This window comes from Sinocyclocheilus grahami, unplaced genomic scaffold (genome assembly GCF_001515645.1).
Source record: "Sinocyclocheilus grahami isolate Dianchi unplaced genomic scaffold, SAMN03320097.WGS_v1.1 scaffold175.1, whole genome shotgun sequence".
In the NCBI taxonomy this organism is placed as follows: domain Eukaryota; kingdom Metazoa; phylum Chordata; class Actinopteri; order Cypriniformes; family Cyprinidae; genus Sinocyclocheilus; species Sinocyclocheilus grahami.
In genome coordinates, this window is record NW_015505354.1 from 1,674,688 (window position 1) to 1,702,412 (window position 27,725).

The window sequence follows — 27,725 nt, forward strand, 5'->3', positions numbered from 1 at the left end:
AGGCAGACCCAGCCCTAGCTTTGCTTTGTCCCGTTCGAGTATTGAGATGCTACGTAGACAGCTTCAGCTTCAGGACCTCAGACCAGCTCTTTGTCTGTCATGGAGGTCGGCAGAAGAGGAATGCCGTCTCTAAGCAGAGGATGGCCCACTGGATAGTGGGTGCCATCACCCTGGCTTATCAGGCACAGGGTGTGCCCTGCCCATTCAGGTTGCGAGCTTACTCTACTAGAAGTGTTACGTCCTCCTGGGCTCGATATTTGTAGAGCTGTGGGCTGGGCGACCCCCAACACATTCGCTAGATTCTATAGCCTTCGTGTAGAGCCGGTATCCTCCTGTGTTCTCACCTTAAACGGGTAGAAGCATTAAGAGGCCCCGGCTTCGGGTCAGCTTGCTAAAACCGCTCCAGAGAGTCCATATTGTAGACCCTGTCGAGCTCCTCCATCACCTCGGCAGCCAGACGTGGCGGAGCGTCCGGCCCTCACTCGATGAATCCGTGAGAACTGGTAGAGGGCTGGGTTCCATATGTAGAGACCTAAGTGGATCCCATATGTGTAAAGTCCACGGTATAGCCTCAGAGCCCGTGTTTCCCCGGCAGACTTCCTGCTATTTTCCAAGAGGGTTACAATCACCTCTAATCTTCCATATGCTCCTAGATGGTTGTTCATATGTGTAAGTGCTTCCGAAAACTCCTTTAGGAAGGATGGGCTTCCGCAACGTTCCGGTTCCAAGTGGAATGAGCACGTTTTCCCAGTGTTATCCAGTCTTACTGAGTGGGTAGTGCCATAGCAGCAGTAACTGGTCTTCTTGTGGTAAGCCCCGGCCTACGCCAAAAAGAAGGGGCGCAGGAGGCTTCCACAGGACACTGGAAGGGGCAGTATCCGTGGCACTTTGGTAGGGATCCCAATTCGTCGGTCATCCGACGTGACGTTGAGAGTGACCAACTGAAAAGGAACGTCTCGGTTACGTATGTAACCCTCGTTCCCTAAAGGTCACGTCCCGTCACCACAGCTGCTGTACCACCGCTGAACAGCCGGGTCACCGGCTCGGCTCCTCAGCGAAAACCTGGCTCGTTTAGTTTACACTCGAAGTGGATTGGTCTCTCTAAGCGAGATACCAAGTTGTTGGTCATCCGACGTGACGTCTCCGTTCCCTCCACCGAGACGTTTCATTGACATTCAGAGCAGATGCTCTTGTTGTGCCAGAATATTTTAAGCATACATTATTTGCTATTTATTGACATGAATACTAAGTGAATACTGAGTACATAGTTAGGGACAATATTATGTGAAATTATTAGCATGAGATCGGAAGAGTATGAAAACTAACAGTTTTGGAAATGCATAAAATGTGATCTACCAGCCACACATAGATCAAGCAATGGGCCAAATATTATCAAGTGACAGATTGGAAGACCATGCCAAGCCTTTTACACAGAAATAATAATAATAATAAAAAAAAAAATACAAGAAGCATTTTCTCCTCCTATCATTGATTTCATGACCACTTAGTGCTGCTTTACATGATTATGGTATTAAACATGCTCTGCCCTCTCATGTCTTTCCCCCATCTTAAACAATCCCTCTCTAATTCCAGTTCCCTGTAAAAGAAGCCTCAATTAATTATACAGTCATAGTTGGCCTGAGTAAAGTTGAAAATATGAATTATTCATGTGTAATTTCTTGAAACACTGTGTGTGTGCATGAGAGGGAGAGAATGGATACAGTTTGAAGGGGCAACTCAGTGTTGCAAGACCAACTCTGTCATCTGTCGAGGCTTTATTCAGTCTCATTCTGTTACTTTGCTTTGTTCCCCTCTCACAGCTTTCATCCTCTTCCTTGAAATTTCTCAGCTTTGCCCTTTTCAGTTGCTTACCATCGTTTATGTTACCTCTTTTCATCCTTTAGCGTGAGACAATATCTGTAACAAGTACTTTTTGTTATATTGGATATGATTAAAAGAGAATTAGGTCACTCCTAGGCTAGCCTGGGTATAGATACAGTCTAAAAATGCTCAAACTTATTGTTGTTGGTGTGATTAGTAGAATTAAAGGGATTGTTTACCAAAAAACGAAAATTCTGGTATTTATCCTTATTAAAATAAAACTTAATAAAACTTGTGGCAGCTTATAATGACAAAGAAAAAAGAAAGAAAGAAAAGAAACACTATAAAATTAGTCCATACTACTTAAATTCAATAAACCAAATGTCACTTTAAAGTTTCAAAATGCTGAAAAACTTTTAAATACAAAAACAAATAAATACAACTCTTATTGATTAAGAATACCCATAGAAACCAACATCTACTGAATAGCAATCAAATAATAGGGTATTATTCAATCCAGTGGCAAAACAACAAAAATAACTTATCTGAAGGTCTGGAAATGAAGAAAGGATTGGCCCTTTAACAAATAGTCCAGTGATGATTGATTGAATTGTCCATGGATGAATCGCCCACAGAGTTCACAATCCTTGAGCAAAAAAATACCCCAGACTGAAAATAGTCACATTGAAAATTTCAGATGAAAAAAGATGGAAACAACTCATAATGATTATATATCTGTACATGTGAATATGAGTGAAAGGCAGGCATCCTCCCAACAGTGAATGATGAACAGGAGTATCAAAGCCGTTGGCTGTATGAAGTCTTGTTGTCTAAAACCTGCCTCATCTAATGACATTCATTTCATCTAGCAGAAACAAGAGTCTTTCAGTGATTACAGCATCATTGTTAGCAACAGTAACTTGCATTAGCATTACTTCCTCTTGCTGTTCTTCCCCTTGGATGTCATTTATTTATTTGTTTGGTTGTTCGCTTTTGTTTATTTTTCCCTGGAAATATTGTGTTGTGGCATCTCATTTGCATATTCCTCCTTAATGTGTGCGACTTTGCCTGCAGCAATGTGTTGTGCAAATGTATCAAATTTAAATATTCTCGTCGCTAAGGGGTCTGTGCATTATGAGAGTAAAGACATGGCAGCAGATTTCCAGATTAATATATTTCCACAGACATATATATATATATATAAAATATATACTGTACATATATATATATATATATATATATACAGTGGGTACGGAAAGTATTCAGACCCCCTTAAATGTTTCACTCTTTGTTATATTGCAGCCATTTGCTAAAATCATTTAAGTTAATTTTTTTTCCTCATTAATGTACACACAGCACCCCATATTGACAGAAAAACACAGAATTGTTGACATTTTTGCAGATTTATTAAAAAAGAAAAACTGAAATATCACATGGTCCTAAGTATTCAGACCCTTTGCTGTGACACTCATATATTATATAACAAAGAGTGAAAAATTTAAGGGGGTCTGAATACTTTCCGTACCCACTGTATATATATATATATATATATATATATTACTTATTATATACATTTCTTTTGCCCATTTGGCAAAGTAGCAGTTTCTTGTTTTAAGCATAAATATAACAATTTATTGAGATTTATGCTTAAAACAAGAAAACTTTCCTATAATGTAACTGTCAGCATAAAATTGTAATTGTAAATTGTTTAATTTTTCAAATATGCATATATTTTCTTATCCCTTTGGCATACTGTTTTTTTTCTTTCTAGATTTAAGCTTTGATGTAACAAATTTACTTGAGATTTATGCATAATACGATATGATATGCAATTATGCATTATATAAAATATAAAATAAAACTGAAACAATTCATTAAAATGTTTTCTGAAAATAAGTCTAACAATAAGCCCAATAATAATTTCTAATAATAAATAAAAATGTAAATATTAAATGTTATATTATTAATACTTTTGTTAATAATAATAATAATAATAATAATAATAATAATAAGTGTATCTTGTTTTAAGATGTTTAGATATTTCTACTTGAAAACAAAACAAAAGCACTGATTATGAAAATGATTTCCAGAGCTCTATAACTTTTCCCTCATAAATTCACACCTCATACGGCTGTCATCCATCTCCACGCTCTCGACTCCCAAATGACTTCATCATCTTCACCGTAATCAAACACATCATCGGATTCATCTTCCTCTCTTCATCCCTGCATCTTCTGTCTGGTGTTTGCTCTGTCACCTCTTGTAGCACCTGCATGTCCTTGTCATCACACCTGCTGTTAACCGCAATCATCCCCTGTATCTTTTCCAGCAGATCTCTGACTTGATGGCTCTCACCCTTGGCCTTATTATTAAAAACATGATACCTGTTTCCACATCTGTCAACAACCCACTGCAGAGCTTTTCCCTCACATTCAATGTACTGCTCAATGGCTCCGTCTCTGAGCAGGTCCCCAAAAGTGAACAGAACTATACTGTGATCCCAAACCATGGAGCCCAGAAGCCTCAAATTATCCTCCATCGCCTTCCGTTCCTGCTCTTTAAAGGAACAGTCGGCACGAAGAACCAAAATGTAAGAGACTGGTCCAGAAACGGATAGAGATGCACTCTGTGAGATTTCGTCTTTATTCAGTTCAGGGGTTTGTTCTATGGGCAGATGCTTCCACCAGCCAGGGGTGTCTAATATGCTGACCTGCTGTCCTCCCACCTCTCGATGTCTCTGAACACACCGGGCTGTTCTTCTTGACCCGAACACCTGTCTGCCGAGAATGGTGTTCCCTGTTGAACTCTTCCCAGCTTCTCCATAACCCAGCAGCAATAGACAAAATTCTGAGAAACGCTTTAGAAAAAGATATGAAAAGATTGTTTACTAATCGATCTTTAGTAAAAGCCACCATCTTTATAGGAACAACATTATATAGCAAATTAGCTCAAGAGAGAAATGTATATAAATAACCACTATTAATTATAATGAATTACAATTATTTATATCAGCAGCCAGTGGTAACTAGCTGAATTAATATTACCATCAACTAATCTGTTCGTCCAGTGAACATTCAGTGTAATTTCATATCAACTCTAAGAAATGATATTTTCGTGGCCATAGAAAATAACTTTCTTACAGCAATAGTGCATTAGAGCATATAATAAGATCAGGAATCATTAAAGCAACATTATCCGCAAGCAGTGACAGAATCAGAAAAAAGTTGTATTAACTAAACACTAACACAAACTAGTCTAACAAACAAACATACACACACACACACTCATGCATACAGACACAAGGGAATTAAAGTGGATGAATGAAACCATTAGAGAAACCAAAGAATGCAACTATGGAAAATGAGTCCGTTAACCACCTGAGTGAAACCATCAGCGCCATTTAAGAACGGGGTCTACAGTTTATACTAAACCTATGTTTCGTTTAGTTAACTGTACGATACACTCTTAAAAATAAAGGTGCTTCACGATGCCATAGAAGAACCTTTTTGTCTAAATGGTTCCATAAAGAACCTTTAACATATGAAGAACCTTTCTGTTTCACAAAAGGTTCTTTGTGGCAAAATAAGGTTACTCAGATTATAAAAACGCAAGAAAGAGATGGTTCTTTAAAGAACCTTTGACTGAATGGTTCTTTGTGGAACCAAAAATGGTTCTTCTATGGCATCGCTTGAAGAACCTTTTGAAGCACCTTTATTTTTAAGAGTGTACTAGCATTGCCTAAGAAATAATTCTGTCTGATTTATCCAGGCGTTACAATTATATTGTGTAGGAACAGGTCTGACAAGCAATACTTCTGTCAGGAGATTTGCCTAAATGGGATTTGCTGTTTGAAACGTTGAGCTGTGGTGCTCATGTGGTTGACATGGGTTCAAACTCGACCTACAATGTTTATCAATCCCATTCCTCCACTTGCTCCCCAATAATTTCACTTCATGTCTCCCCAATACAAGAGTCAACAATCCCAGCAAATAAATGAAAAAGGGATTGCTATGAATAATCTGAAAACTATGGAAATCAGTTTTCGCCACTGAACGAAAAAGGTAATTGCACGTTTATATCTCATAATTTGGACTTTGTTTCCTGCAATTCTGAGTTCAGAATTTAGAATACCAAGACATAAACTCAATTTTTACTTTTTCTTTTTTTTACTTTTCATTTTTACTTCCTTGATTCATATTTTCTATGGAAGCCTGTTTCCAACACAAATAAAACATAAATAAATAAAAAGAGTAATTGTGATGTTTTCTCTCACAATTCTGACCTTTTTCGCAATTCTGATCCATAATTTATATCTCACAATTTATTTCTGCATTTTTTTTTCAGTGAACAGGATTCCATAGAAACCATAATTCAGCACTCAGACTGAACTCAAAATCTCTGCATAATAAATAACGCAGCTCGAATGACACAGCGTTTCTGTGAAGCACATTGAACTCTTAGCAGACACGGTGATGCCAAAACTTTCTCATCAAAATTAAACAGTTTTTCAAAGACAAACTGAGACCATAAAAAGCCACAAAAGAATAAACTCAATTTGCAATTTGAACTCTGTATCCCTCCTCCATTGCCACAATATTGTATATATTGAAATACTATCAATGAGAGTAGCTCTTATCTTCCTCTGGATCATCCCTTTGACTTTTTTTAAGTTGCTAACTTTGTACTAGCAGTACAGATGTGCACAATCAGGTAGATCCACCAAAAGGTATGTGTAGAGTTTTGTAAATGCAGTGGAAACATCAACATTTCAACACTGTGTTTATGCATTTAAAATATATATAGCCATAAAGAATATGTGTAACAGCTTTTTTTAACTAGCATTTTACTTTTCTCTTATATATAGTAAAATCAAAATAAAATCAAATATGACCCCCTTGGATAACAAATACGTGTAGATAATGTGGAATGTTGAATAACAAAAACAATAGCAGACACTGCACTGATAACTGTAACAGCAATTTTAGCAAATGAACACCTAATTTAATCTTATGTTTGTTTTTTTAATAATAATAATAATTATTATTATTATTATTATTATTATTATTATTATCATCATCATTATAAATGTTGGGGAAGGAAAGTTGTAGTTCTGTGTTTTGCATTGTTCCTTTGCATAGTATAATAAAACTTTTAAAAACTGAACTGGAAAAAAAATGAAAAATTAAATATTGATGTTATTGTGAGTGATTCATCTGTGCATGTTATTAAATTTTTTTTTTTTTTTTAGAAAATTTAATGACTTCATTTATTCTTAACATGCATTCTTAACATGGTTCTTACCTTGTCATACAAGTGGAGTCTCCCATTGTTCTTGCACCATCTTCCTCCTCTGGTTTGCTCTCATGTATCTCTTCGTCATCATTCCTTCTACCTTATGCAACCATTTTCTCTCCATTTCAAAATGACAGCCACTGTTTCCCACAACCATTGCGTCTATTTTCTCTAGTAACCCCATAAGCTGCATAAGCTGAGCTTACTCTCTCAGTATTAAGAACATGATATCTGTGTTCACATTTCTCCACTAGCCAGAGCAGAAGAGATTCTCCTTCACTTCCAATGTGCTTTCCTAAAGTTTGTTCATGTAGCTGGTCTTTATACATGAACACAACTATGGTGTGATTCCAGACTCTCTTGCTCAGAAGTTCCAGGTGTTCCTGCGCCGACCTCCTGTGTTTTTCTTTGAATAAAGCATTGACACGTATGATCAGCAGAACCACATGGGGCCCAGGAGGACAATGAGCTAAGCTAAGCACAATCTCTTGTTTTTGAAATTCAGGGGTTTCTTTTACAAGGTTGTTCTTCCACCAGTCCGGCGTATCAACTACAGTGACCTGCCTTCCGGCAAAATCTCCATGCATCTTCACACACTGGGCCATTCTCCTTAGATGAGGCTCTGCACGACCTGTTATTAGGTTTGCCAAATTTTTTTTTTTTTTAGAAAATTTAATGACTTCATTTATTCTTAACATGCATTCTTTATATATGTCAATTCATCAAGTGCATGTTATTAAAACAATTTAATAATCTCACTTTTCCACTGATGTTACTTCTCTCTGTACAAGCTATTTGTTAATATGAATGGACAGTCAAATAGCTGTTAAAGTATTGTTTTAGCATTCGTCCTGGCCCCAGTGAGGTATGAAACACTCAACTGTAATGATCCACACCCAGAATGATTCCCTACATTTTGTTTTCTCATTGGATATCATGTTTTACTCAGAAATGTCACATTATGGAAGTAAAATGGGTTGCAAGCTTGCTTGAACTTTGGTGACTTGAATGTGTAAATGTGTAAAACCAGTATCTTACCCTTCATTGTACTGTTCATCTTCCTCATCTGTTTTTGTTTCTTTGCTCTTGCCTTTGCTTGCCTTTTCTGATGCTTTCCTTTTCTGCTTCACCTTTAGAGTCTTAGGGTCAATTTCATAATAATGGCCCCTATTTTGTGCCACCACCTTCTCTATCCTCTCCTTCTATCAGGTTTGTGACCTGACTGCCATCATTCCAGTTCTCATTGTTGAGGACGTAATGCCTGTTCCCACATTTCTCAACTAGCCACTGTAGAGCCTCCCCTTCACTCTCAATAAACTCTTCAACAGTCACATCCCCCAGACAATCTCCATGGGTGAACAGCACTATGGTATGAGCCCACACTCTCTCACCAAGAAGCTCCACGTGCTCCTCCACTGATTCCTTCTCTGCTGCTGTGAATGAAATGTCCACACACAGGGTCAGCCGAAGCACGTGTGGTCCTGGTGGACAGAAAGTCATGCCGAGTAAAATTTCCTCTTTATTCAGTTCAGGAGTGTCAGCCACTTGGAGAGACTTCCACCAGCCTGGAGTGTCCACGTCACATGTCTCCCGTTCACCTCGCCTTGTCTTCTCACACATGTGGTGGTTCTCTTCGAGGTGAATGATGCCATACTCAAAATGGTGTTTCCAGCTGAACTCTTCCCAGCTCTTCAGAAACCTAACATTATCATCCTCATCTTAGAAATGTGGAGATGTTTGTGACCTGGTAAAAAACAAGATCCATTAAAAACATTAACTTTTTTTTTTTTAAATCTAAACTGAGATTAAAAGGATAGTTCAACCAAAAATTATAATTGTGTCCTCGTCCATTTACCAGCATGTCAATCTAAACTCTTTCATTCTTTTGTGGAACACAAAAGAAATTTCCAATCTGCTGTCACTCAAATATGGTGCTATTAGACATTTTGCATCAGAAGATGTCAGTCACAAGTCGAGGTGAGAATCTATATTTCTTTTCTTTTTTAGTCCAGTATATGTAATTTGAAAGCTACAGCAGTTAATTCCTCACACAAAGTTTGAATCACTTGATTTCAGAAAACATACAAAATGTACACTTTCTATATAATGATGTGTTGTTGTAATTTTGGAGTTCGATAGCACCAGATCTCATTCACTTTCATTAAATGGGAAAAAAGTAGCCATGATACTCTTCAGAATTTCTCCTTTTGTGTTGCATGGGGGGAAAACAGAGAGTTGGAACAACATGAGGGTAGAAATAATAATGAGAGAAAACAATGAGAGAATTGTAGTTTTTGAGTGAACTATCCCTTCAAAAATGGTTATCTGGGGCCATATTCACAAAACATTAAGAATAAAATTATTCTTTCTTCTTATTAAAGATTTTATTTATTTTTCTTCTAAATCAACAATGAAGTTTAGGATATTTTGCATTCCCAAAAACATTTCTTATGTATTAATTTAAATTCCTGAAAAGAGAATGTTCTCAAAAACCAATGTGAATGACCTCTTACAGTTGGGATAATCTTGTCTTAAATTTTCTAGTTAGAATAAGATGGGGAAAAAAAGATGTTAGGGAAGAGGAAAATATTCAAGAACTTTTTCTACTTTTCAGGAATTGCATGTTCTTTAGAATGTTCTTAAGAAGCTCTATGTGAATCCAGCCCCTGGTTCTTACCTTGTCGTACAAGTGGAGTCTCCCATTGTTCTTGCACCATCTTCCTCCTCTGGTTTGCTCTCATGTATCTCTTCGTCATCATTCCTTCTACCTTATGCAACCATTTTCTCTCCATTTCAAAATGACAGCCACTGTTTCCCACAACCATCTATTTTCTCCAGTAACCCCATAAGCTGCATAAGCTGAGCTTACTCTCTCAGTATTAAGAACATGATATCTGTGTCCACATTTCTCCACTAGCCAGAGCAGAAGAGACTCTCCTTCACTTCCAATGTGCTTTCCTAAAGTTTGTTCCTGTAGCTGGTCTTTATACATGAACACAACTATGGTGTGATTCCAGACTCTCTTGCTCAGAAGTTCCAGGTGTTCCTGCGCCGACCTCCTGTATTTTTCTTTGAATAAAGCATTGACACGTATGATCAGCAGAACCACATGGGGCCCAGGAGGACAATGAGCTAAGCTAAGCACAATCTCTTGTTTTTGAAATTCAGGGGTTTCTTTTACAAGGTTGTTCTTCCACCAGCCCGGCGTATCAGCTACAGTGACCTGCCTTCCGGCAAAATCTCCATGCATCTTCACACACTGGGCCATTCTCCTTAGATGAGGCTCTGCACGACCTGTTATTAGGTTTGCCAAATAGGTTTTCCCTGCTGCTCTGCTTCCCAATAACACAATTCTCAAATCAAAAAGAAACTGGACTCCTGCCAATAAGAGACAATGCATTCCTAATATTAAAAACATGATTTCTTGTTCCCTGCTGTCTATACATCTAGATATTTTTGTACTTACATTTAAGCTTTACTCAAATAAAAAAATCCCATTTGAAATGCTAGAAAACACCAAGATATTAAATGTGTTAATCAGGGAACTTATCAAATTCACTTGCTTCACATGTAGCCACTGCTGCACTCCCTTATTCATAACCCTGCCTAAAATATTTAGAAATAATGTCACTTTTGGTCTGAATTAGTTACCGCACCATTTAAATGATACGAGAAGGTTAATAAAATGACTTCCGTCTTCAACTTTGTATTAATGTGTTTTTGTGGGACCAAGCTCAAGCTAATGGATGATGCTTTTAAAATGACAAGATTACCACCCCATACATTTACAGCGCTTTTCAACAAGCTTTCAGAAGCCATTCTGTGAAAGAATGAATAAGTGAGATGAAAAAGGACCTTACCTTTGTTCTCATCACAGCAGAAGAGCTGACAGTGAAATGAAGAATATTATTCTTGTGTGCACAACAAATATGAGCAAAACTGGTTAGTCAGGCCAAGTGACTCAGGACTTTTATGGAGTCTTATAAGAAGGGGCTCTATTTCCATTACATTGACCAATTTAAATGGATACATCCATTAAGAGCCCCTTGTACATGTCCATCCTGGATATTGTAATGAATTAGTGATTATAATGGCCATAATAGCTGTATGTATGAGTGATTTGATTATTTGACTTGGAAACAGTCACTAATCTGAATGTGATTTAGATTAGAAGAAAACAAAAATGCATTGACAAAGGATTGTTTAAAAAAACTAGTAAAAATAATATTATATTTAACTTATTTGTATATGTATTATGCTATAATTTAGATGTCTTACATTTTAAGTCATAAAGTTTCTTTTTTTTGTTTTAAATGTTTTTTAAATGTTGTAATGTTACATTTATCTGAAAATTCTCTCTCTGTATTCTGTCTTTAAATATGCTCATATTGCAAGGAACGTCTGCACACTTACACTCGCCAGCGCTCAAACAAATGTCTTCAAATGAAAAAGGAGTTTCACACTCTCCCTTGACAGAGATCACAAAAGATGAATATATATGTTAGACAGAAAAGAGAATAGGAGAAATGGGCAGAGAGGTTGTGCAAGGGATGACTCATGGACAGTGTCAGCAAGTGCTTGTCTTGTTTTGATGTACAACACTGACTCCTGAGATCGGTCAGGGACAGATACGGCCCTATCAGATTTCACACAACTAGAGGGGGAATGCAGAAATTGCTTATAACCTTGAAAAGACAGACCTTGAGTGAAAGAAAGAGAGAGAGAATAATGTGGAAAGGAACCGTACAGTGAATCCTTTGACAGCACTCTGAATAAAGATGGCTTTAAAAAGCTTTGTGTTGATTCACAACAGTATCATTTTGCAGACTTCGCCAGTGCTTTTTCCGTTTTGGAACTTTTTCTGTAAATATGAGGTCTGCACGGGTCTATCAAATTACAGATGATTCATATGGTCTCAGAGGTCCCATTCAGTCTATAAATCTAATTAGCACTTCTGAAACCACACCCTCAGCCACACAGGACCGACATTTAGTTTGAAACAAAATATCTGAGCCTTTGTTTTTCAGTCAGTACAAGCCATTAAAGTTGCATTTAGCTCGTACATCATCATCACTGTTATCTGCATGTCTCAGTGGAGGATTACTGCTGGTAAAACATGAAAAGTGAAGGTTAAGAACACAATAACAGAGATTAGAATCTGTCTTTATCTCTAAGGAACTTGCCGGCTTAAACAGAGCTAACTCTCTGTTTATATGCCCGTGTATCAGGTAATTGGAAGTTCTGCTCAGCTGGAACCTGCACTACCTCAGTGACGTTGGTCACACTTGTTTCTCTCTCATTCTGTAAGGAAATAAAGCCTCTGTGGGTGCGCAGCCTGAGCCCCGATAAGGAGAATGTTAGGAGGGCTCATGATGGTACTCGGATTATACTTCCACAATCCATCTATCTAGATTTATCTGAGGACAAACTGTCTAGAAAACCTTTCCAAAGCCTGGCTTCTTTTCTATTTGTGTTCTTTGGATTGCAATATGCCAGAGGCTAATCTGTGCCAGGATCTCTCTGCTCCGAGATTATTTTCCCACACAGCAAATGTGAATTCTTCAAAGAGATGAGGCAGATTATTTGGGAGGTATCTGGTTGACATGCACTTGAAATTCAGCTGTGTTTAATCTGTATCCACTTACTTAGTCGCTTTAGTTTGAAGAGGTTTTGGCACGCCGTAAGCCCCAAAACCACTTATTTCACTTCTTAGAGAAGCCTTCGGCTTGCTGAATTGAACTGAAGGAGAGTTGATCTACACTTACCATCAATGTTTCGACTCCTAGCTATAAACAAAAGCCTGTTCTCTTGAAAACAAAAGCAGTTTTAAATTAAAAACTCAATTCTAAAGTTAATCGGAAGCCAGTGAAGGGATCTCAGAAGGGGGGTAGCATGATCAAATTTCCTCTTTCCCTTCAGGAATCTCGCCACAGCATTTTGAACGACCTGTAAGCGTGCCGTTTGGGACTTAGATATACCAAAATAGAGGGAATTGCAATAATCCAGGCGAGAGGTAATAAGAGCATGAATAGCAATCTCCAAGGAGTGCTTAGGAAGAAAGGATTTGATTTTTGATAGAGAACAATGAAAGAAAAAGCTGGACCCAATGACCGCGCTAATCTGCTTGTCAAATTTGAGGCAACTGTCTACCATCACACCTAGATTCCGTACTTGGGGAGAGATGAATTGATTTAAAGATTCAAGGTCAAGGTGATTACTTGGCCTGAGTTCTGAGGGGTCAAAAAACAATTATTGTCCGATACAGCCGAAGGCCAAAGCCTCTATTTTACAGTTTCTAAAACAAGATACTTTTCATGCTAGGTCAATTTTATGTTAGATAATACATTATCAAACATATCTAACAGGTCAGAGAATAAAAGCATGGTGTTAGTGTTTCTACTGCTTTTATAAAAGTCATAGGCCACCAAAGTGTACCGCGTTTGTGGAAGAAGCCACATTACAGCCCAGTTCTGTCCAGATGAGTAAAAACTCCTACCTCAGAATGAGCCTAATAGACATTAAACCTGAGCTTAGATGAAAGATTTTAATAGTAGCTTTGCCCTTGACACTTTTACACTACAGCCCTATTTCATAACGCAATTTAACGTGTTCTAAATGTTCTTCCTCATGCTGCTCTCCCCGGTGGAAATCGTGCTGCCATCTTAAGTGCCTTTCCATTATTCTAAAAGCCCAAGAGTAAAACCGACCCTTCGATGGATGAGGGGACGAGTCAACAAAACAGGAGGAGAACTCAAGGGAACATATTACCCGTAAGGCATAGCATGCCATCACATTTCTCTCAAAAAACATAAAATTGACAGGAAAGCTGCTGGAAAGTGAGAATTAATTTGTGTAGTGATGACAACTGAATATAAAGGCGTAAACGGCAGCTGGTTTTGTCTGATTCAAGTATGTTCCATTACACAGTTTCATGATCAAAAAGTGACAAGTCTTATGACATTTAAGCTTTGTGCTGCCAAATCCTGAGGGAAAATGGATGACAAGCCTTTATAATTGAAATCACGACCAGTACAAAGCTTAATCTTGACCCACAGGAGGAAAGTTTGCTTTAAATGTATCATTGAGACTGACCTGACAAGTGCAGACAGTGTGACTTCTGCTGTAAGTTAGACCTGCTATTCAGGTGACCAATTTATCAATGATCTTCCCGTTTGGCTGTTGCTTTCTGGTGATTTTCTGTAAGAGAGCTTCCCATAACGGCCTTCACTGCATAAGAACAAAATAAAAAGGAGGTTTCATCCATTTTGCAGCCAGCACATTCATCTGTCTTTCAGGAATTATTAAACATATCACTGAATTATCAGTACACATATGATATCTCAACCTTGACATGCTTTAGCATAAATGTTTCTCATTCATACAGTCATGCTCGGCTTTCTATCATTTCCCTTCTCATCGCTGTTTCCCATGAATTAACTGTACAATATACAGTACAAACACTGTATAATGTCTCTAGACATATTGTAATCACACAATTTTCAATTTTATAATAAACTACTGTATACTGTTCTGGACGGTTTGGAGTCGGTAAGATTTTTAATAGCTGTATTCAATAAGGATGTCTTAAACTGATCAAAAGTGAAAGTAAAGATTTACTGTTTTCAGCATTGACGGTAATAATAAGAAAAGCACCAAATCAGCATATTAGAATGATTTCTGAAGGATCATGTGACACTGGAGACTGGAGTAATGGCTGCTGAAAATTCAGCTTCGCCATCACAGGAATAAATGACATTTTAAAATATGTTAAAATAGAAAAAAAATGTATTGTAATATTATTTCACAACATTACTGTTTTTACTGTGTTATCGATCAAATATATTGCAGCTTTGGAAGGCATAACAGGCGTCTTTCAAAACAATCATATTGATCCAAAACTTCTGAACTGTAGTGTATGTATAAGAGGGATTATGCTAATTTTTATGGGCATAAATCAGAGTTACATGAAACTTTGCTGTAAAAAAAAAAAATAGGAGAGATGGTTTAGTCAAAGTGTGACTATATTTCATCCAAGCTCTCCATCTCTGAGAAGCTAAAAGTCCATAAGCTTAATAAAAACTTGAGAATCTTCATTAGTGCTGAGAACTGGCAGGTCTCGTGTGATCAGATTATGAGATTTGCTTAGGATTCATAAAATGAAACCAAATGTCTCGTTTGAACTCAGGAGGCTTGTTCTAATGTCTCTGAAATATTTGATGGGAAAAATGGAGGCAGTTCATAAGGACAGTTTTCTGTGAGGACTGGAAGACAGACAGACACCATCGGAAAAGAAAAAACAAATAAACATCAAGGCTCATTAGAATAATGTATTGTGATAGTGGCACTATTATACCATATTTCTGGGGTCTGCATCAGGATAAATAAAACTATTTCGGCACAGCCATAACCTAAATGATCCTTCAGTTTATCATTAGGGAATGACATTAACAAAAATGTCTTCCAGCTAGTGGGTTCATTGTGCAGATTCTGGATTAAGACTGATTACATCCATGCAAGATCTTTAGTAATAATGAAGTTAGAATGAGACAATGTTTTCATAACACCATCATTATCATTTCAAGTAAACATAAACATGTATATTGGCATTCAGCTGTTTGTTTTAAAAAAAAATGAAGCAAAAAAAAAAAAAGCTATGCAAAACAATAACAAAAAATAAAATAAAATAATATGAAATGTTGTATGGATGTATGTGTTTTATGGAATTAAAATGCCTTTATTTCTATTTTTTATTTTGACATTGTTAAAGCTTTGTAACACTTATAAAACAGTACAAGTTATTATGAAACACAATCTTGATCAATGTCCAGATCACTGTGACAGATGTCCTGATGGTTCGCAGTCCCAGCATGCAAAAAATAAGGCGAACAGAAAATACATCCCAGCTTTAGTCTGGCATATCAAACTAGAATAGAAAGGGGAGGAGGAAAGTAACTGGGAAGGAGAGAGAAGATGGAGGAAACTAGGAGACTGTTGAAGATTGAGCCATCTGCTTTCACATTAATATTCTGACTGGACGAGTCCATAGAACCAGTTAGAATAAACAAGAGTGAGAAACGTTCAGTCAGTGATCCATTGCATCTTCTTCATCATCATCACTGCTTTGAATAAAATCATCCTCAATGTTGTCTAAAGACGGTCCAGCTTCATCATCATCATCATCATCATCATCAGCCCCATGCTCTTCACCACCCAGCTCTGCTAACAGCTGCTCCGTATGCTCAAACATGGGTGCGTCCTCACAGCGCAGCTTCACATAGAGCTACAGATTAGGGAAAGAGAGTGAGAAAAAAACAGATCTTATGATTATTATCAGAGGAATAGTGGCAGTTTGTTTGGAGAGTAAAAAGAGAAATCTCAGCTTTGACTCCAAGGGTTGGCACGTTTTGCAGTGTGAACAAGTCGCCACTAAATCAGAACTCTCTTCTCTTATATATTTCTCTCTTATCTAACTTCTCTTTTCTCCATCTTTCAAGGACTCTCTCTTTCTCTCCCTCCGTCTTTCTTCAAGAAGGTCCAGTGCCAGCAAAGTCAGCTGGCAAATTCCACAAATTAGTGACTCCTTTCCAAGCACAAACGAAGCGAGTTCTGCATCAGTGGGAAATTGTCCAGCAAGTGACTGAGTGCTTGCCAGGAGAGGAAGAGAATTCAATCCCACTGTCTCAACTCTTATCACTGTAAAATATACCCTGAAAGAAAAGCAATTCTCAATGTGACTGGGAAACAATATATTGCCCCCACACTTTCTCCTTTTGGTTAACATAAAAAAGCTTGCTGGGGATTTCTTCCTGTTTCAGCAGTGGAATCAGTGCAATTGATAACAAAACATTTCACAGCTTCAGTTCAGTGTCACTGCCAAATGTAAGTATAAGGGATACTCAAGATTAATGAGCATCATTTTAATCAATTAAGCTTAACAACTCAGTTAATTTCAGCACAAATACATTCAGATGCAAGCAGATGTAAAAATTAAGCAAGCACAGCATAATGAGTTTGAACTTTTTTTTAAAAATAAAGACTGCATTGACTGCAACGTAATAATGTATTAAAAATGTCAACAAGAAACACTTGAAATTACACCATGATTTGACAAATTCAAAGTTAACAATTGTCTGAAATATTTCACAATGCACAAAAATACTGTACTAATACAGAAAGACTGTATTTTCTATATAATGCAAGTTATTACTTACTGTAGTGCATTAGTAGTAGTACAGAAAGATAAATAATAATAATAATTAATCAATTAATATTTAATTTGAATGACAAGCAATTATGAAAATTCCTAAAATATTACTTGAGTGAGTACTCAAAGACAGATGCAAACCGGACATTAATAAGCAGCAGTAATAATGTGATATAAATGCGGCTAATGACGACAATGATAAAAAAGGCATAGACGTCAGACAGACCTGCACCTTGTCAAAAAGCCATGCGGAGAGTGTACAAACTTCCTCGACTTTCAGAAAGAGTCCTTGTGAGAATGACTAATGCACACTTTCTACTTCATAAGTCATTTCTTATGAGGTATTAGCAGTTTGTTTGGTGTTCAACCTCTCTTCAGTGAACTGTAATCATGCAGACGCACAAGTTCTGTCTACTCTAACAAGCAGACTTTAATTAAGCACATTTCTTATTAATACTTGAAAGAGCAGTCATTTAATAATCTGGAGTGACCCCACAACTTATCAACCTCTCCTTTGCTGTTCTTTCCTCTCTTTCCTTCTTTTTATTTAATGAGTTTTAGCACCATAGAACCTTATTTAACTCCCTCAGGAGTGAAACCACAGAGTCCTTCACACTCACAGACTAACCAGGTCATCTCATACACACATATTGTCAGTGGGCAGCCCGTTGCTCCATTATATCACCCTCAGAGCCGTGGGAACGGTCGCTAAGCAACAGCGAGTGGCAACAGGGCTCTCTGGGCCTCGTGGGATCTCATTTACGGACCGATCATAAAACCTCAGGAGAGTCTGAAACTCCTACCTGCTCTACAGACCTGACCTTCACACACACACACACACACACACACTCACTCACACAAACATTACAACCATTGGCCACAAAGCTTTAGTGAGACCCATGAGGGCATTTTAACAGTGTTGATGTGTGTGCATGTACTTCAGGGACATTTCGCTGCCGGACATCAAGGTTAATTGTGATGATAAAGCAACGCTTAGACATTAAACTCATACTGGCTCACAGGACCAGAACATTTAAATGTATTTTGAATAATTTGTTATATACTGGTTAATGCATAACTGGAGTGGATAACTACCTTGGATGGCCATTGCGAACGTTACTGTACATTTCATTCCAGGTTCAGCACTCAAATTAATAGACCAATTTATATCAAAAGAACACAAATTTCTAGGTAAATGTAACATGCCTGGTTCAGAGAATTAAAAACTCACTTTACTAACCAGAAAAAAAAGCATAGGTAATTTTTTTGTCTCTTATATAAAGCATTTTAATAAAGAAGAACCTTTTAAATGTAATTTGGTTGAAGCACATTCATTAGCTCACTTGCATTAGTCACCTAAAAAGTGACTAAAATATGTGAGTGCTTGTGTGATGGGGCTTGGAAGAGAAAGAGAAACAGAAATCAGAACACATTATTTGTTAAAAATATTAACTGCAGTGCATTTAATTGTTGTATGAAATCAATGAAATTCAGTGCAAATATACAACACAAAGAATGTATATGTATACAGCAGGGATCCTCAGATCTGGCCCACGAGATCCACTTTCCTGCAGAGTTTAGCTCTAACCCTAATCAAACACGCCAGAGCACGCTGATCAGTGTCTTCAGGATCATTAGAAAATCACAGCTAGGTGAGTTTGATCAGGGTTGGAGCTAAACTCTGCAGCGCATTGGCCCTCCAGGGCAAGATTTGAGGAACCCTGGTATACAGTATATAGATTTGTAAAATTTATATGGACGGATGAAATGATAGATAGAACAATAGATAGAAAGAGACAGACAGACGGACAGATGGATGGATGGATGGATGGAAAAAGACAGAAAGAGATGTGGAAAAAGCAAGAAAGGATTTAATAAAAAGACTTCACTCAAGAGATCTTTTAACACAATTTCATTAAGGTGACATACAGCATCTGCAAACATGGGAAATCCTGTCTCCTCTGATAGGAAAATAATTAAAATGCCTTAAAAATAAAAATTCAAATATTTGCAATATTTTGTGTAAATATATCTCTAAACTTAACACATAATCCTCCTGGGAGCAATACACTGAGATGATTTTCCACAGGGATAAAAAAAAGCATGGCATACAGAGAATGACCCTGTACCACTCCACTCACCCCCTCTGCCAATAAATAAATGAATTGACAAACACTTCTGCCACAGCTCCAGCGATTTGGATTCACAGATCTGAGTTGTGTTTATTTAAACAATCTAGAGGAGGATGGCACTCCAGCTAATGTGTTACCTCAGTAACAGCCACCATCTGGAGTTCCACCCTGTAATTACTGAGACCTGATATCTAGTCCCGATAAGAGTTAGGGGGTATTCACACCTGTCTTGTTTGGTTCGATTGAATCGAACTCAAGTTCGTTTCCCCTCTTGGTGCGGACCTTTTTGGCAGGTGTGAATACAGCAATCGCACTCTGGTGTGGACCAAACAACCGTATCAAGACCCAGCTGGTGGTCTCGGTCCACTTCCAAACGAACTCTGGTATGGTTTGTTTAAGGTGTGACTATGACCCGACCTGGATCCAACCCAATTGCAGAAATCACGCTCAGAAACAGACAGCTCGTGCATATAGTGCTGTTATTTGCATTTCAATGGCTTAAATCACTTGTTTTTAAACCACAATGCTTAAAAACACATGCAAATTATGAGTTTTCGTGACTATGGCGTACAGCAACGTGACGTGAGCGCGCTAAATAGGCTAAAGCTTGCCGCAAAAATTACCATGACTATGTTGGGGGGAAATAGTAAGGAGATATTTGTATTATCTATTAATAAACTAGTGTTATTGTAGAAACTTAATTTGCTGTAAAGTTGCTTTGCAATGATTTGTATCGTGCAAAGCACTGTACAAATAAAATTGAATTGAATTGAATTGAATTGTTTTATGAGTCAGTGTCGCTATGAAGTTGATGATCCTGACTCGCCATCTCATAATTGGACGCGCCTTTAGAAAGAAATGCATCTTTACGGATTACATAATAATAAGAGTTTTTGTTTCGGATTTGAATTATTTCGTTTTGTAGTAATTTAAAGCTTTCTATAGATATATTCATCATGTCTGAAAGGAAAAATATTCGCTGAGTTTCGGTGCATTTTTGTGAAGTGCTCCTGTTCAACACCGAGATGGCAAGCGCATCCTATTTGTTTCCTTTATTTTACAAAAGCACAACATTTTCTTGATATTGTGAGTGCACACAAATAAAAATAGACCCTTTACAGTTCCGATGTATTATTCTTACCTGTATGAGCAAAAATGACGGCTTATTTAATTTGTTTCCACTGACGTCCTGAAGCACACTTCAGCTTCCACTCTCCGCACTCGAGTCTCGTACCGGCAGGGATTGTAGGTGGGGGGAGTGAATGTACAGCACTCTCTCCTACCTTCAATAGCACGACTGAGGTGCCCTTGAGCAAGGCACCAAACCCCCAACTGCTGCCCGGGCGCCGCAGCAAGAAAATGGCTGCCCACTGCTCCGGGTGTGTGTTCACGGTGTGTGTGTGTGTGTGTTCACTGCTGTGTGTGTGCACTTTGGATGGGATAAATGCAGAGCACTAATTCCAAGTATGGGTCACCATACTTGGCCACATGTCACGTCACCTAATAGTGCACATTTATATTGGTTAAATGTTTAAACTAACATTGTGATATGCTTTAAGTATTTTATATATGTAGATTTTATTTTTGGCAAGTCGTAATTACAGCATCGTATGGCATTGTCTCATATGATGCTCATAAGTTTCTTCATATTGCGTTAGTATCTGATAACACCAAATCATTAAAAGAATAAAAATTGCACTACGAAAGATCTCCATGATTAGCCTGTTTTTGCACTTCCTGTTTTTTCCTGCTTGAGAATTTTTGTCCAATGAATGAATGACCTTAGCACACGTGTGGTTTTGTTTACAATTTATGGTTCACTTGCAAAAAAGGGCAGTGTGAAAGCGAACCGCACCAAACAAAAAAAATCAACATTGTATTTGGTCCGGACCAAAGCAAGTAAACAAGTGGACTTTCCTGGTGTGAATACACCCTTACACTCCATCATCCACTGACACACACACACAGTCAAAAACACCTTCCACAAACCCACTGTTCACCCATCACCCACTCAATCTCCTCATCTTTACATCCTCTAAGCTCTCAAACATGTGGAAATGTTCCTCCTTGAGGAGGCTACTGCTGAACAGTATCTTCCCCTTTTTGCAAGCAACCCCTCCTTTATCCAAGATTTCTACCTTCTCCACTGATGTATTTCTATGTTCTGAAATGGCAGCTTTGCAGAGGAGCTCTGTCTGGGGGAGAAGGTCTGTGCTGAAAAGAAATTGGCTGGAGGTGGTGATGGTGAGTGTGTGTGTGTGTGTGTGTGTGTGTGTGTGTGTGTGTGTGTGTGTGTGTGTGTGTGTGTGTGTGTGTGTGTGTGTGTAAAAGGGCAGAAAAGAGTCTGCGATCTTCTGCAATGGCCATCTTACTCACTTGGGTAAAAAGTACATAAATGAATTTCACACACACACACTTGTGCAACTGAAGCCAAACAACATACATATACACAAACACATCTGTTTCTCTGCCATGGTGTGGATATTAAACTGAGATAATTATTTTTCTAGACCCTTAGTATTTTATTGTATTTGAGATTATATGAATTATTTAGAATAATAAATGCAGTGGATATAGAAAAGAATCACCCTCTTTTAAAACAATCACATTTTGTTGCTTTGCAGTCTGAAATGAAGACGGTCACAGTTTTTGTTTTATCCATCTGTATTTACTCAGTGCTGCTTATAATATCCAAGTGAAAGACATCACACTAACATTTCAGAAAAACTGTTTGTGGACTGCAGTCTTCAAGTTATTCCACAGATTTTCAGTGGTGTTTAAGTCTGGGCTCTGACTAGGCCATGCAAGGCCATTCACCTTTTTCTCCTTTAACCAGTGTGCTCAGTTTTGCGGTGTACTTTGCCTCATTGTCATGCTGGAAGGTAAACCTTCTTCCCACTGACAACTTTCTGGCAGAGGGCAGCAGATTTTCCTCAAGATTTTGACAGTATTTTGCCCCATCCATTTTTCCTTCTATCCTGACAAGTGCTCCAGTCCCTGCTGCAGAGAAAACCCCCATAACAGGATATTATCACCTCCATGCTTTACTGGAGGAATGCGGTTATTTGGATGGTGAGCTGTATTGGATTTCCACCAGATATATAATTTGGTGTTGAGGCCAAATAATTCAATTCTTGAGGAGTGGCTTTTTTCTTGCACCTCTCCCATACAAGCCACATTTGTGGAGAATTTGTGATATTGTTGTCGCATGCACACAATGACCACTCTTTATCATAATTTCCTGCAACTGCATCAGAGTTGCTGTACTCTTGGTCCTGATCCAGGCAGTGTCTGTGTTGTACCAAATACCTTCCACTTCTTAATAACATACTTCACTGTTTTTCTAGGCATTGATAAAGCCTTTGACATTTTTTTTGTATCCATCTCGTGATTTGTGCCTGTCCACAACTTTCTCCCGGAGATCTTTTGACAGTGCCTTGCTACCCATAGTTGATCGTTTGCTTCAGTTGCACTACCTACCAAGGACTGAAATGCTCCAGGAAAGTTCTTTTCATGCTGAGCTAATCAAAATGACCACAGCTGATCACAGTTGAAAGTCAAATGGCTTTGTGTGCCATTGAGAAGGTGATTAGCAACACCTGATTGAGTTTACAAGTCATTTTTAGGAGGGGGTGATCCTTTTCCAACTGAGTGATTGTTTTTTTTTTCTGACATGTTGGTGTTATTTCTTTCACTTGGATATTATAAGTTGCAATGAGTAAATACAGTTCGATAAAAAACAATAAAGGGGGGTGATTCTTTTCTATACCCACTGTGCATACGTATATATGTGTATATGTATATGTACAGTGGTGTGAAAAGGTTTTTGCCCCCTTCCTGTTCTTTGAATTTTTTGCATATTTGTCACACTTAAAAGATTCAGATCATCAAACTAATTTTAATATTACACAAAGATAACACATACTGTAACTTTTTTGTATATATCCATCCATTTTTAAACGTAGGCAAAACTGCAGAGATATTTTTATAATATTTAAATTTATATTTAGGCTTTATTTAGATAATAAATAATCCCAGGATATCTCGAAAGCCTACAATCAGACTTAAGTATCTGAGTATTACTTCTGTACTTCTAAATACATTGCAGAAGTTCCCTGGTCCCAGAATGTGTGTGCCAGGCATAGTATGCGTTTGTGTGTTGAAAGCAATGAATGTGATTGTGTTTGTGCCTGTGACTGTCCTTCCCTCTTTCTCTGCCTTTTTCATCATTCAGATTACCATCAAGGACTCCTCCCACTGTCCTTAAATCACACTCTTCAGGCCGTATCTCTCATTCTTGTTCTGTACCTCTTTCCTCTGATGAACTGCTGGGCTGGACCGACTTCTGATCCACAACTGACCTTACTGTCCAGCTGACAGATAGTCATTTATATCTGCACAGTTTACACACACACCTACCCACCCGTGCACATTCTTTCCTTCCCTTGGAGGCAGACACCAGTGTTTCCTGCACTGCTAAACTACAGCGTGATGGCAAAAGATAGTTGTGACTTTGCGGTCTTAATTTAAGAATGAAAGACCTAAATGCAGCACATATACATATACAAACCAATTCACTAGAATAAGTTAGATATTTCAAACAGCATTCGAGTATGGGCTGTGAAGGACTATTTCATTTCTTGGTTCTACCTCTAACAAGACATCTTCTTGATGAATGAACAATGAACTGAGTCATGAGTAAATGATTCAATGATTCATTCCTTAAACATAAATTTAACTTGCAAAACGAGTCACTGAATGAAATTGATTTTAGTGAACAGTCACATGGGATCCATCAGAGCAGTTACTAAAAAATTCTAATCTTACTGACTGAATACTCAAGTGTATTTAAAGATAAAATAAAGACACGTTTACAAAAATATTATTATTTTGTTTAATATGTAATTCCATTGGACTTGAGAGAAAAAAACAGATTTCAGTAAATAATATACGACTAGCATATCCATAACTCTCAGTGCCCTGATTCTTCACTTTCTAAATCACACATACACACCAAACTTCAAAGAAAAAAGGTCAGCTTTCAAACACTTCTGTGCATCAAAGCAGGAAAATATGAGCGGCAAAAAAGGAATCAGTACAGAGTGATAACAAAAGGAAGGATAGTTTCAGTGTGAATCTATAGACGAATAAGTGACTCCAATCCTTTATGTGCTCATGTCTACCAGAAGTGATTTCTCTAAGAGCACAGTAATAACACCTTCCTATATCTCAAGAAATGAGAATGGCTCTACATCGAACTACAGACCTGAGCTAAAAGAACAAACAAAAATAATGCACTGAACGAAAGATGCTCTGCAGCTCTCACTCACCTGGGAGCGCAGATACAAGCAAACAAACCGGAATGGTTCTCTAGACTAGAATGCATTTATAAAACATGCAGTACAACATACTAGAGAGATTTTTATTATTTTTGTGCACTTTTTTTACCATTTATAATTACACTTAAAACAGGAAGCGATAAGAGAGAGAATGGGATTTGGAAATGATGCAAGCCGGATTCGAACTTGAATATCCCCCATGATCAATACAGCTCAATATGTCTGAGCACACTGGCTTTGATGATTATACAATGCTTAAACTTGAGGAAAAGAAAACTAGTAACAACAAACCTCTACAATCGCTATGCCACAGACAGAGCAATCAATACAGGATATAAATAAATAATATTTGCACATCTTTTCACAGTTGTTGTTTGCCGTCCCTTTTTTGTGCTGGTGGTTTAAAATTCCACCTGCTTTCTAAACCTTGACAGATAAAAGACCAAATTGGACTGGAGAGTTTTTGAAAATTATCTTGAACCTAGTGAATGGAAGAGGTCCAGACTGTTGGAGAAAAACACAGTGACAATGGTACATTACACACACACTGTATTTTCAGCTACATTCACACTGACAGTGACTAGATTGAGGGAGGTTATTGATATTCTTCTTAGTTCTAAGTTCTTCTACTGCTAAAGTTATTATATACACACCATATCATTCAATATCAGAGATGGTTGTAATTATATTTATGGGCAATATGATATATTGGTCAATATTGAATTGTAATACGTTTAGATGATCATTGCCATTATCTAATACTCATTTATAGTTCATCTTTAAAAGCCCTAATGATTTAATACCATCAATTCTAAAAAAGAATACCAATTTTTCATACCGTACATTATAAAGTGAAATTCACTTGTAGCATTTAAAACTGATTTCAGTTTTTAATTTTAGTTGTTTATTTTTTATTTTATTTTTTTTAAACAGAAATATGACTAAATATCAGCAGTTATCAGTTAATTATGGGCTCATCAGTAAAGTTCATATTTTTATATAGTCAAATCTCTATTGAAAGTCACAAATATCAGATTATTTGTCCTGAGATTTTGCCCACTATGTTACACCACAATGATGCCTGTTAAAAACACAGAGAGGGGCACTAAACATGGCACTTATCAGAATATTTTTATCCTGACATTTGACTCCTGCATTGTAAAACCCATAAACAATGAGAGAGCACCTAATAGCTGGCTTTAAGATAACATATGAAAACACATTGCCTGCTCTCTATTGCTCTGGTGGGTGTGGGTGTGTGTGTGTGTGTGTGTGTGTGTGTGTGTGTGTGTGAAAGACAGCTATGGGTTCAGATGTGTTCAAATCTACTGCACTCAAAGCATAGGGTTGAGAAAAATACATGTGTGGAAATACATATAAATACACATAAAACTATCAAATCTCAGACAAAATCTGCATATAAACACCAGGCAAGGCTACATTTAAGACTAAAAACACTTTTGCATCTCTTCCAGGAAATGTTATATTCACTCAGATACACTGGAAGAAAACAGCAGACCTGAAACATAATTGATTTAACTGGAATGTGAAAAGAGCATGAAGACTAACTCTTACGCACATTAACATACAAATTGTTCAACTGTGTATATTAGTTCCTCAAGGTCACACAAGGTTTGTCACTGTGTGTGTAAATGAATGTGCTTTTCATGTGTTTTGCTAGGGGTGATTTCAAAAGCTGCCAAGTTAAGTTACAGACAAGCAATGAGACCCTCAAAACGGATCATTTTGCCATTTTGCACCCATGGCTGCATGAGACGCTTTACTAACGCTGCAGTAACACTGTGACACACAAGATCTATATTGCCACACAGAACAAAAGCTGATGAAATGCCTTCCGAATTTTTCTTTCCTCAATTTCCCCTTGAGGATCGATAGAGTGTGACTGTCTATTCATGAAGCAAGAGGCTGGAGCATATATGCATAATAACATAAACATGATAAATCATTATATGTTGGATTATTAATGGCTGAAAATGTGGTCATGCACTCAAAGCTCAATCAATACGGTCCAGATCAATACAGGACAAGGGACGGAGGTAATGAAGAATAAAAAGAGACGTACTGAGGGATGAAGAGAAGACGAATGAGCTGATGGAAAGAAATAAGAGATAGTGACATATGAAATATGATAGGAAGAAAAAAAACTGAGGAAGAAAAACAGGCCAACTCATTAAAATACACTGCAAGTGATTTGATCACAAAACTACTTGGAAATGCTAAAAATGCATCGTAACGGCTAATGTAAAGCAAACAAACTAATATACAGTACACACTACCATTTGGAAGTTTGGGCTCAGCATTTATTTAGTGAAAAATACCATAAAACGTAAGATTGTGAAATATAAATGCAACTTAATATGTTTATGTTTTCTACTGTTTTCTATTTTAATATATTTTAAAATGTATTTTATTCCTGCTATGGCAAAGCTGAATTTTCTGCATCATTACTCCAGTCTTCAGTGTCACATGATCCTTCAGAAATCATTTTAATATGCTGATTTGGTGCTCAAGAAACAATTCCTCTTATTATCAATGTTGAAAACTGATGTGCTGCTTAATATTTTGGTGGAAACTGTGATATTTGTTTTTTTTCCAGGATTCTTTGATCAGGATTCAGTAATTGTTTGTTCAGCTCATGTCTTTCCCAACCAGATTTTAATATGCTGATTTGGTGCTCAAGAAACAATTCCTCTTATTATCAATGTTGAAAACTGATGTGCTGCTTAATATTTTGGTGGAAACTGTGATATTTGTTTTTTTTCCAGGATTCTTTGATCAGGATTCAGTAATTGTTTGTTCAGCTCATGTCTTTCCCAACCAACCAGTACAGGTGCATCTCAATAAATTAGAATGTCGTGGAAAAGTTCATTTATTTCAGTAATTCAACTCAAATTGTGAAACTCGTGTATTAAATAA

General features: G+C 37.4%; 1 protein-coding gene and 1 pseudogene across 1 annotated transcript; both read right to left on the reverse strand.

Moving 5' to 3' along the window:
• Positions 1-3,955: 3,955 nt before the first annotated feature.
• LOC107593718 (GTPase IMAP family member 4-like) lies at positions 3,956-7,201 on the reverse strand. Its single transcript, XM_016283571.1, has 2 exons — positions 7,133-7,201; positions 3,956-4,678 (listed from the first exon to the last, which is right to left on the reverse strand). Exons 1-2 carry the CDS (start codon positions 7,199-7,201, stop codon positions 3,956-3,958), a joined length of 792 nt encoding a protein of 263 aa, XP_016139057.1.
• A 946-nt stretch (positions 7,202-8,147) lies between these two features.
• Positions 8,148-11,173, reverse strand: LOC107593719 (GTPase IMAP family member 8-like; annotated as a pseudogene).
• Between the last annotated feature and the right edge of the window lie 16,552 nt (positions 11,174-27,725).